At 28.9% G+C, this 12,299-nt stretch overlaps 2 protein-coding genes across 2 annotated transcripts; one reads left to right on the top strand and one right to left on the bottom strand.

The window, feature by feature from the left end:
- Positions 1–2,569: 2,569 nt before the first annotated feature.
- On the bottom strand, positions 2,570–6,119 carry LOC123294221 (isopentenyl-diphosphate Delta-isomerase 1). The gene is made up of 3 exons (XM_044875335.1): positions 5,992–6,119; positions 5,526–5,843; positions 2,570–3,038 (listed from the first exon to the last, which is right to left on the bottom strand). Exons 2-3 carry the CDS (start codon positions 5,838–5,840, stop codon positions 2,580–2,582), a joined length of 774 nt encoding a protein of 257 aa, XP_044731270.1. The 5' UTR covers positions 5,841–5,843; positions 5,992–6,119; the 3' UTR covers positions 2,570–2,579.
- Positions 6,120–7,688: 1,569 nt separating this feature from the next.
- On the top strand, positions 7,689–11,759 carry LOC123291803 (puff-specific protein Bx42). The gene is made up of 7 exons (XM_044872221.1): positions 7,689–7,851; positions 7,963–8,123; positions 9,337–9,494; positions 9,576–9,758; positions 10,243–10,504; positions 10,769–11,405; positions 11,496–11,759. Exons 1-7 carry the CDS (start codon positions 7,838–7,840, stop codon positions 11,701–11,703), a joined length of 1,623 nt encoding a protein of 540 aa, XP_044728156.1. The 5' UTR covers positions 7,689–7,837; the 3' UTR covers positions 11,704–11,759.
- Positions 11,760–12,299: the final 540 nt, after the last annotated feature.

The raw sequence follows: 12,299 nt of genomic DNA, 5'->3' as shown, positions 1-12,299 counted from the left end.
ATTACTCGTAATTGCAAAAATACTATTTTTTCCGCGTCTATTTTCATCGATAATAGTTCGTAAAATGGCCTAAATACATGACTAAATTATTGGCCTTTCTAGAAAAATAAGGATAAAGGTTAAATAACAACATTTTTGTTAAAATAAGCTAAACTTTATTTTCCCTAATAAATGGAATACTACATCTGGGATATATACAGACATGTGTTAAAAAATTTCCATTCAGGTGCAAATAATTTTTTTTAAATATCGCTTCAGTTTACATCAAATGAAACAAAATGTTCTTGAAATCTTGCTTTTGTTACTAGTAACAAGTGCACAGTCTTAAAATACAAGTCTAACATAACTTATATAATATTTTTGAGAAAAGTTTTTTTTTTAATTGTATATAAAATCGCTTTGAAATGTATAAAATGCTCAATTTTTTTTATTCAAAAATATTTCAAAAAATATATATAAAAAGACCTTGTAAAATTACACCTATTTTATATCTGCATACAAAGCAGAATTGTTTGCTAGTTTTTAATCTCCTTAATAATATTATTTCATTAAAGAAAATAAAACTGGCTACGGTGACAACATTATTCTTTCCAGATTTGTCTCTAAAGCTTAGATTACTTGCAGTTACGGTATTCATAAGCGTAAATTGTCTGATAAATACACCTCTAGGTGTTGGTGTGTAACTTAATAATGCCGTAACTTTTTAATCGTGCAGGCAGTCGTTGTATTAAACCATAAACCCATTTTTAGAAGTATATTTATCAATGACAATGTATGCTGATGGACAACCAGATTATTACACATATAAATACATATTTTGAAACAATATTCGAGAAATTGACATGAAAATTTTTAAGAAAATTTATAGACGGTGAGATATTAACAAAAATTGCAAATCATTGATTACAAGAATGGGAGCCCTTAACAGTTTGAATTACGTAATTATGGAAAGTAAATCTTTACGCTGATTGTCGGGGTGTAATCATCGCAAGATTATAATCTTTTATTCCTGATAATGCGCCCCAACGCCAAGCTCTGTGACCTTCAATTTTTTTTAAAAATAATTACGTGGTTTAACCTACTAAGGATCACAATATTTATAACAAAGAACTGTTTCCCATTCGATTAGGTAAAAGATTAAGAGCCGGTTTCTTAGAGTAAGGCTCTAAGAGCCAGTAATATTAACAAATATGATATAGAACTAGGCAAGCTCTCTGTTATGTGAGCTACAAGCCCGTGTTTTAATACAATGAATAAATATATAATACAGTCATTTCTAATTTTCTGGGTTCTCTATATTTACCTCTGTTAAAGTTTGTAATGCCCATAAGGTATTAAGTTAAACAAAAAAATCTTAAAAGTATAGAGCAACTGAACAAGGTTCTTATAAATAAGAATGGAAGGAAATTTATATTCAAAATTATTTACCAACTTTATGCTACAATGAATTACTTATTATACAATTTTTTTTTCAAATCATTTCCCATAGTACATTAATGAGTGTGAGAGAGTACATATACATTAAGCAATGTGTATAAGATAGTACTATATGTCTGCTTGCATGCTTGTGAACAGTAGCAATACAAACATGCAAGCAGACATCTAATAGTATCTTTCTTAAACACATTGCTTAATGTATATGTACTCTCTCACAATTATTGATATACTATTGGAAATGATTTTAAAAACATACAGTATACCAATTAAGCGGTAGGTATCCTTCCTGTGCACCTCCTTAATAAATTATGCTCCTGTGCTCCTATCATAATGAATTCCAAAACTTAAAAACTATTTTAAATTAATTAATCAAATATCAATTTTAATTGAAATGTAAACACTTTAAAAAAATTTTCAATATTCGCGGTTAGTCTTCGTTTTAGCACCACTGTATATTGCTAATAATCAAGCCTTTTCTTAAAAAAAAAAAAATACAAAATTTGTGTAAAACTAGATAACCACAATTCATATAAAAATAATTTAAAATGTTACTTATTCCATTTGCGACTGATTGGTTTTCATAATTTACTAGTAAATTTAACCCTTTCTAATTTACTATGTAATTAACGAATACTAATTACAGAAAATTATTTACACTTAATTAAAAGTCTTCTCATAATCAGTCTCAATTCAAGCAAATTTATCCTTATAAAATGTTACCACTTCTAGTTTATCTAGTAAATTTAAATTACAAATAACTAATCATATTAAATCTCCCGAAAATACGAAAAAATATTATCTCTATGAAATCCTTAGCTTGAGGATCCATCCTTGTTAGGTAATGCATTCAATGAATAGTCGAACAGAAATAAACATTAGTTTTCCAAAATTCTGAAACATTTGCTTTTCAAAGATCAGGTACACATTCAACTCGACTTTTAAAGTGTTCTTATTTTAGAATTTCGTAAAATTACCAATATTACTTGCTTTTTCTATTGTGGTAATAGTTTACCGTTTATAGTAGCATAAATTTGGTTATAAAGATCAAATCTCTTGGTAATAAAATTTACAAAGAAAACTTATTCAAACAATAATAATTAACTAATAAAGTTAAATATTTAACAAAAATTGAATATTTATTTTCAAGAAAATTGATAAATTTTCTTATGATCCATAAACTGTTTAACATTATCTAAATGATCCCACCATAAACCTAAACGATGTTTAACAATTAATGTGAACCATGGGGTTAATGGAGATTCTAATGTTGGTAAGAATGCATTTAATTCACCACGTGGTACATAACATATTGCGTTCACCTCATTTGGATTTGGTTTTATTTGGACATCTTTTTTTATAAATAAAATGTAATCAATTTCATGTTCACCCCATATTCCATTACCCAAATCCTTGTAAAGGATACGGGTCAGATATAGCATATCTTTTGGTTGTACTTCATCTAATGGTATACCTAATTCATAATTTAATCGTCGTTGTGCTGCTAATTTTATACCCAATGCATCTTGTACATTCTCTTCTCCAGCAATATCAGCTAATGGATGACTGCAGCATGTGTTCGTATAATGATCTGGATATGTTAGCTAAACAAATAAAATTATTAATGGTGATAGAAATGGTGTTTTAATAGTACAAGAGAAAAGATAAGGTCGATATTCACCTATCTGATACTAAACTATGTCTATCATAGTTTTTCTATCGAAAAATGTTCGTGGCTATTTTTAATTAAGTTAATTTTATTATACCATTGTTTTCGTAATTAAGTTATCTTTCTTCCGATACCAATTTCGATTGGTTAACATATCGATGTAATTACCTATATTTACTTACCTGCTCGTATGGTATGAATAGACCTACACTAATTCCAAAATTAAAACTGATGATTAAGCATATAGATATGTCGCAACCAACTAGCTTAATTAGCCGTTCAATTAACAGTCTAGCCTTTTTACTAACCGGCGCCGTTCAACTAGCGGCTTGAACGATATATCAGTCATTCAATCAAACAGCTAGGCTAATGACTTGGATCTATATCGTTTAAATACTTGCCTATCTTAGTCATTTTAATTTAGATTCACTTGTTGCCATCTGGCGCTAAAATTCATACACTGTCAATATGGTTTCAGCAAGCAAAAATATTTTTGGCATTTCTCACAATTTTATTGCGTTTACGCAAAAAAAGAAAAATTACAATGAAAGAGTGTAGTGGCAAAAAGATTTTAAAAGATTTTAAGTAGGTTTATATTAAAAATTGGTTTTCGCGAGTTGCAGTATTTAGACACTAACTATGGCGACGAAATTTCAGAAATTCTAATTTCTTTAAGAGAGGCTGTAGCAAATCAGTCACTTTTTGGTGACCAGAGATTCCAAAAATGTAGTTGCAAGTTTACTGTGAACTTTGTTGTTGAGACAATACTGTGTACTTTGTTATTGACTTACACTATTTGATCTCATGATTACCAAATAAATTACGTAAATAAACAATTCCTAACGTTAGATATTTCTTTTTTTTTTTTTTTTTGTCAAATCGTCACCATATTAAACGCTGACTGGATAAAGTCTGCAATAAATTTGTAGAAGTAAGTCACATAGTAGCGTACTCATCATATGTAGTACTATGGCAATAATATTTTTAATTGGTGCGTTTTTAATGCCATATAGTCTACATTAAAAAGTTATTGGGTTAACTATTGGGAAAATCTGATCCATTTTAATGCAAAGATCCCCTTAATTTTAAAAATAACTGTGGGTCTTGAGTTATATATAAAAAAATGACCATGGAGAAGTGACAGGAAACTACATCAAAGTTTTGGCTCATATTTGGTTAAAGCAGTACTTTTGATTAAAGCAAAGTAACTTTAAGTAAGGCAATTATTAAATATAAGTGTGTAAAATAGACTAAAATCATGGAAAGATATCTTTAGAAGGTATCATATTATAATCGAACATTTGAAAATTTGATATACTTCAATCAAGTTCCTAAAATAAATTTTGATAAGCATACATCTAATATAAAACCTAATTAAAAAAGTAAAATGAATTTTAATCAAGTTCCTACAATAAATTTTGATAAGCTTACATCTACTACCTACTGCACTAATCAATTTTTTATATCAACAAAACTGAATTAAAAAAGTAAAATGAATTAAGTTCCAAAAATAAATATTGACAAGTGAAAACAAACAATTGACTGAGTTAACTGTTGAAATACCATGTATAGGCAGTGTTGATAACTCGGTCACATTTCACATACATACATATCTGACATATTTAACTGATATTCTCATATAATGCGCAAGTGTTGATGCGCAATCGTTTGTTTTTTTTGACGTCATGTAAATAACAAAAGATATTCACTTTGATATTCCTATATTAATACATACTATAAAATTTGTACCTAATTAACGCCCTCGTGGGTAAACAGTGATGTTTACAAAAAAATGTTTCAAACAAAAGTTGTTTATTTTTTTATAAGGAACATTTTTTACATTTAAACTTTTATTCTATCTCTAACGGTTTACAAGATGGGTACTACGGACCCATGACCCAATTGACCCATGTTGCTCATTTACGAACTTGACCTCACTTTTTACGTACTAAGCACGCTGTAAAAATTTCAGCTTGATATCTCTTTTCGTTTTTGAGTAATCGTGACCACAGACGGACGGCCGGACGGACGGACGGACGGACAACCGGAAATGGATTAATTAGGTGATTTTATGAACACCTATACCAATTTTTTTTTTGTAGCATCAATATTTTTAGGCGTTACAAACTTGGGACTAAACTTATAATACTATGTATATTTCATATATACATGGTATAATATGTATATTTCATATATACATGGTATAATAAGCTTGCAAATTATAAGTGCGAATAAATTAGGTCAAATAAAAGACAAACAACATGTTAACATTCAAATCAGAGATACACAAGGTAGCCTTAATTAGCAATACGGAAATTATCATATCCTGATTGATCATAATTGAAATTTCAATGACGTCATATTTTAATATTCTCAATTCTGGAGAAAGTTAAAATTATGAATAAATTATAAAATAACTAACCTTATATTCCGAACGCTTTTGTAACAATAAATCTCCTCGAGTATTAAATAAAAACACACTAAAAGCTCTATGTAAAGGAATATCTTCATCCTCTGTAACACGATGACAGTCTTTTTTCGTTGCTGAACCAATAATTTTATCGTTTGTATCAACCAGAAAACATTTCTCTTTCATTGCTTTCTCTTGTCGTAACATTTCGAGATCGTTTTGTATATCACGGCCTATTACAGCAGTAACTGGTACAGTTGTCGAATACATTTTCGATACCCAATTATTTATTTTGGGTATTTTACGTAAGTTCAACGTTATATTCATTTTCTGTCAAAATTAAAACAATCCAAAATTACTGTTAATATAAAACTGGTTCAAGTTTTCAAGTTAAAATATCACTCTTCATTAAGTGTGACACACTTTGGTAATTGTCATGTAACAATATTATGGTATAGTTTTCAATTTGAATACCTACCTAATGTTTAATTTAAAGATTTCACTAGTCAATTGATTGTTTATTCACTTTCAGCGTAACTTATTTGACATTTGTAACACACGTGAGATAGTATTATTCATTCAATGAATAAACCAGCGATCTATGATAAACAGTTTTCATAGACTTACAAAATATTCACTAGATACTAGATTGTTGAATGTTAATTTTTCATTCATTTTCATTTATACATAAATAAAGGCTACTTTATAATATCAAACAAATTGGACAAAGTTATTTTTCTAATAGACCTTTTCATTTTACAATCACTACTTGCGAAAATATTAACATTCAGCTATTCACTTTTGACAACGAATGTACAGGATGACACAAATTTACAAAACGACCATTAACATTCCCATCAAACTTTTTCAATTTGTATACCCTGTACATTCGATGCCAAAAGTTAACTGTTAATATTTTCGAAAGCATAGATTTTTATAAAGAATAACTTTCTTTCGTTAAAACTAAAATTTGTATAATAAGCAAAGTTGAAGTAAAGTAAACTTTACGTTCTTCTAAAATTAGCGAAGAAATGTGTTGTATTAAAACGATAATTACCTAAGCATTAATCGTTAATACGTGTGTCGCTGGTCGAAAGATGCCAAAGAACTTACTTTTCGTAAGAGATTCACAGCATCTGTTTAATCCGGTGATTTTGAGTACCTTGCATATCTGTTAGTTTTTGGTATATGTTGCTTTTGGCATATAATTCCATCGTGTCAAAATTTGGGAATTATAGAAAAAAATAAAGTATAATATTATTACCGTAATCAGTTTTGTATAATTGTTTATATAACTCTTTGGAATACACTTAGGTACTAAACTTACACAATTTGAATATAAATATATTACGTTCTTATGTTAAAATTATTGAAATACAAAGCTAGAGATTATTTTTTTGTTTACTAGAGATAAATATTAAAATTTTCTTTTGTACTGCAAACTATATTTAGCTTCAAAATTGTACATTGGTTAGTTTTGTAAAACTCTTTTATTAGAGCCTGTTGTTAAAGATAATTTTGAGGTAGAGTGTATCTAATTATAAATAAAACATAAAACATTGGTCCAAACATAAATAATGAAACGTTTTCGCGTTTTTCGACTTTCAAGTTATGATATTTCACACATCAAAACTATTTTCTCTACAAAAATCATACAATTTTGTAATGTGTATTGCCTAAGCCTATCAATATTTAAAAATAAGTACAGTCGTGCATATACACGACTGTTGTCGAAGGCAAGATAGCTCCTAAATGGATGAACCAATTTTGATTTAGTTTTTATGGCTTTTTGTACATCAACTCCAAATTGGGATTGAGAGTTGGACATTTGTACGTAAACTCAGATAGTATCTAAGCTTTGAGCGCAAAAGTCAAGGTAAACAAAATATTCAAATAAGGGAAGGTAAACAAAATATTCAAACGTTTAAAAGAATTAAAATATAAATGAAAATATTACCAAAAATAATAAACTTGCTTTAAAAATGTCAACAATCGAATACAGATAAAAAACAGAAAGATTCAAAACTTAGAACAATCTTCCGCCACAAGCTCATACAACAGGAATACCAATAGATTTTCACCTAAATGACAACTAGCGCCACTAAGACAATAAGCGCCACTAGCGTATTTTTATTATTGCCAACATAAAAACTGAACATGAACATCATCTTAAGAATAAGATGGCTGTCAGAAAAATTACCGTACATAAAAATATTTAGTAATTATATTTGTGTGCAATTATAATGAGTAATTAGAATGCATTAATTTTTTTATTTAAAAAAAATTTATTATTTATATTTCAAAAATTATTAATATTTCACAATATGTCGCTATCAAGGTAAATAATTAAGACACGCATTTCATTTATTATCAGTTTGTTTTTGTGTTGGGAGTTAGGTGCTTGAAGTTATTGAATATCTTTTTGAATAATTTTTTTTTGTTTTGTTAGTATATTACCTGCGCCATCCCAGCCAGTTTGGGATAGGGATGACGAAAGAAGAAAACAAAAACTTGTTCGAGATTCTACAGTACTAGTTATTGCTCAACCCGTAGCACCACCTTATGGCGAACGTAAAGGGTGGATACCGCGACACCCAACTGATTTTGGAGGTTTGTTAGTTTTTGTTGATCTTTAGAATATTAATATAATAATTGAAGTATCGAAATTTAAATGATTTAGTATTAAAAACGTGCTAAAAAAACGAAATCGTCTCATTTTTATTCATATAGAAAAAAATATCAGTAGAGTCTCAGTAATCCTTTTTAATAGTTTATCCGACAGTTAACAGTAATCCGACACTTCATATATTAAGTTTAAAAATTTTTTAATTACACGTGTTCATAAATCATCTAAATTCGATTAACTTAGGCAAAAGCTAGAGCTGTTTTTATAAATCAAATATCAAATCAGTGTAGAACTCTTGCTAAATTAAAATATCATAACTCTAGAATAATATTATTTTTCGATATTTGTAGAAAATTAAATTTTTTAGAGTTATACAGTTAAAGTAAAAAATTTTTATCTATTGTGTCCCCGGATAGAGGTAACTATACTTGTAAATTTCCTTATTTTGCATTTTAAGAAAAAAAGTCATTCTTTATAAGAAGTTTTGCTTATTCTGAAAAGTATGTAGGTATATTTAAAACTTCTTAATAATGTACAGGGTAGCCAAAAATTTGGAATTACTATTGTTATTTTTCGTAAACTACCCTTCTTTTTTATAAGTTGGCGAAATGTTACTAAGAAAAGTTACTCGCAATTAACAATTATGACTCTATACAAAATATCAAGAAGATCCGTGTACTTTAATTATAGCAACATTTTCTATTTGAACAAAAGCTCTAATTATAAAAAAACGTAAGAAAGAAAATAATAATAAATCAATTAACATGTACTATCCGAGAGTGTATTTTTTTGTGGACTAGTTTAGAAAATTAAAAAGAAAATTTATTTTCTCGGGTAAACATTCACTAAGAATGGAATTGTCAAAGTTGGAAAGATCTTCTTGATATTTTGTATAGAGTCATAATTGTTAATTTCGAGTAACTTTTATTAGTAACCTTTCGTCAACTTTTAAAAACGGAGGGTAGTTTACCCAAAAAAAAATTGTGATACCAAATTTTTGGCTACCCTATACATTATTTAGAAGTTTTAAATATTCCTACATACTTTTCAGAATAAGCAAAACTTATAAAGAATGACTTTTTTCTTAAGATGCAAAATAAGAAAATTTACAAGTATAGTTACCTCTATCCGGGGACACACTGTATATTAAATTCCTCAATTGAACAATTTTAACTTTAAAACTTTTTTTTTATATAGATGGAGGTGCGTTTCCAGAAATTGCCGTTGCTCAATACCCTTTGGGCATGGGACAAAAGGGTAAAGAATCTACTTCAAATGCGTTAGCTGTTCAATTAGATGCTGAAGGAAAAGTTAAATACGATGCAATTGCTAGGCAAGGACATTCAAAGGATAAGGTTTGTTTTTTTAATTAAAACGACTTATTCATCATATTTATCAACTTCATAGTAGTCTAATATTTTCAAATTCTGTTACAGATAATATATTCAAAATTAACAGACTTATTACCTGCAGAAGTTGTAGCTGAAGATGATCCAGAATTACAAAAACCTAGCGCAGAAGAGATTGATGAAATCGCAGAACAGACTCGACAAGCTTTACAAAAGTTAACTTCTAGTAAAATTGCTGCGGCTATGCCTGTAAGATGTGCTGAGAAACAAGTTAGTTAAATTTTTCATTTTTACTTTTAAGTAAACTAAGGTTAAAAAGTTAAATCTCATAATTTTCGAGGGAAGGCGAGCTAAAGGAGAAACAAAAATAAATTATAATACATCTAACATCTTTGTAACTGCAAAAGCTAGAGCTGGTTAAAACATAACAATTGTTCAATCGGTGTAGTACTTTTGCTAAATAAATTGACATTTTTGAATTTAATTTTTCATGTCTTAAAAATGATTTGGAAAAATTTCAAAACTGTGCACATATTTCTATCCTATCTATATTGAATTTTTTTTTAGAAATTTGCAACAAAATTCTGAATGGACCCCTTAGACTTAAATGACCCCATTACCCCTTAGACTTAAATTATTTCCTTTTCTTGTAGGATGTATAAAGATAGTTAGAAATATTAGTTAATGTAATCAAGGCACTTAAGTAAAAGTTCATTTATTATTATCAAGTTGATAGGAATTTATATTTTACTAGGGTCCTCCACAATACATTCGTTACACACCTAGTCAACAAGGCTCCGCTTACAATTCAGGTGCTAAGCAACGTGTTATTCGTATGGTTGATGCACAAGTAGATCCAATTGAACCTCCAAAATTTAAAATTAATAAGAAAATTCCTCGAGGACCACCTAGCCCACCGGCACCTGTTTTACATTCACCTACCAGAAAAGTTACTGTAAAGGAACAAAGAGAATGGAAAATTCCACCATGTATATCTAATTGGAAGAACGCAAAAGGTACGTTAAGTTATTTCAATTTTTTCATTGTGCAAAAGCTAGAGCTGGTTAAAACATCACAATTGTTCAATCGGTGTAGTACTTTTGCTAAATAAAATTACACTTTTGAATTTCATTTTTTCATGTCTTCTAAATGACATGAAAAATTTTCAAAATTGTGCACATATCTCATTGATTTCATACTTATCAAAAGTTAAATAGCTGTAAAATATGTAGGTATAATACAAATTTAGTTATTACTAAGTTATTTGATCCTTTTTTCAGGTTACACGATTCCATTGGATAAACGTCTAGCTGCAGATGGTCGGGGTTTACAACAAGTTCACATTAATGAAAATTTCGCAAAATTAGCTGAAGCTTTATACATTGCCGATCGTAAAGCACGAGAAGCTGTAGAAATGCGTGCACAACTTGAAAAGAAATTAGCACAGAAAGAAAAAGAAAAGAAAGAGGATCATTTAAGAATGTTAGCTCAAAAGGCACGTGATGAACGTGCTGGTATAAAAGTAGCTCCAAGCAATTCAATGAACGAAGAAGAACGTGAACGTGAAATGCTAAGAGCAGATCGACATAAAGAAAGAGCACGAGATCGTAATTTAGCCAGAGCAGCACCCGATAAACGATCTAAGTTACAGAAAGAAAGAGAGCGTGATATATCTGAACAAATTGCCCTGGGTATGCCAGCTAAAACTGCAATGACTGGTGAAGGGCAATTTGATCAACGATTATTTAATCAATCGGGTGGTATGGGACAAGGCTTTACGGACGATGAAGCATATAATGTATATGATAAACCATGGCGTGAACAAAATTCCTTGGGAACACACTTATATAGACCTAGCAAAAATTTGGATAAAGAAATCTATGGAGATGATTTAGAAAAAATCGTTAAAAGTAATAGGTAAGATGGATTTGATTGTTTTTAATTCTTTGGTTTAAATTTCGGTTTTTAAAATCATTTTCCACTAATCAACATTTATTTAAATTTTAGATTTGTACCTGATAAAGAATTCAGTGGCACTGATCGTAACATGCAAAGATCTGGTCCAGTACAATTTGAACGTGACGAAGATCCTTTCGGTTTAGATCAGTTCTTGACCCAAGCTAAACGTGCCTCTAAACGTAAAGATGGACCATCAGCATCGAGCAGTTCAAATGATCGTTCAAATGAAAAAGATAAACGAAAGAGGCGTGATTAAAGTAGCTTTAATTTTACATTAATTTTTAGATTTTATTATTAAATAATAATTATTATAACACATAAATAATTAATAAATCAAGAAATTCATTTTCTTTTGTACAGAAATTTATAAATCATTTCATTTTTAAGTTAAGAAACTAATGTTAAAACGATTGTTTATAGTTTAAGGATAAATCTATGTTTTAGATTTTTAATAAAATTCATATTGAATAGAATAGGGATAAGAGTTTTAAGTGTTTTAAAACCTCAAAGCATATAAAGCGCACACGGTTAAAACGTCCAGAATCAAATTTTACAGTTTTTATGTCATTCAATATATTAGTAAAGTCTGGGCACACTCCTTTATCTGAAGATTATTGTTTTATTTACATAACTATAGCGGAAGACAGTCGTCTGATTTGATTTATATCATTTAGCTATTAAAAACAAATTGAAATGCTTCTACTTGCCAATTTCTATTAATTACCCATGATTTTTTAATTTTATAAATCTCATCATTTATACAGAGTGTTTATCGTCAGGCGTTATAATAAACTCTATAAATAAAGAGCAAAATTCACGATTGTTGATTACGAAAAAGATGGCAGTTGAGGT

Source organism: Chrysoperla carnea, chromosome 2 (genome assembly GCF_905475395.1).
Source record: "Chrysoperla carnea chromosome 2, inChrCarn1.1, whole genome shotgun sequence".
NCBI classification, from domain to species: Eukaryota; Metazoa; Arthropoda; class Insecta; order Neuroptera; family Chrysopidae; genus Chrysoperla; species Chrysoperla carnea.
Note: the sequence above shows the minus strand (reverse complement) of the source record. Positions and strands in the feature narration are given on the sequence as shown.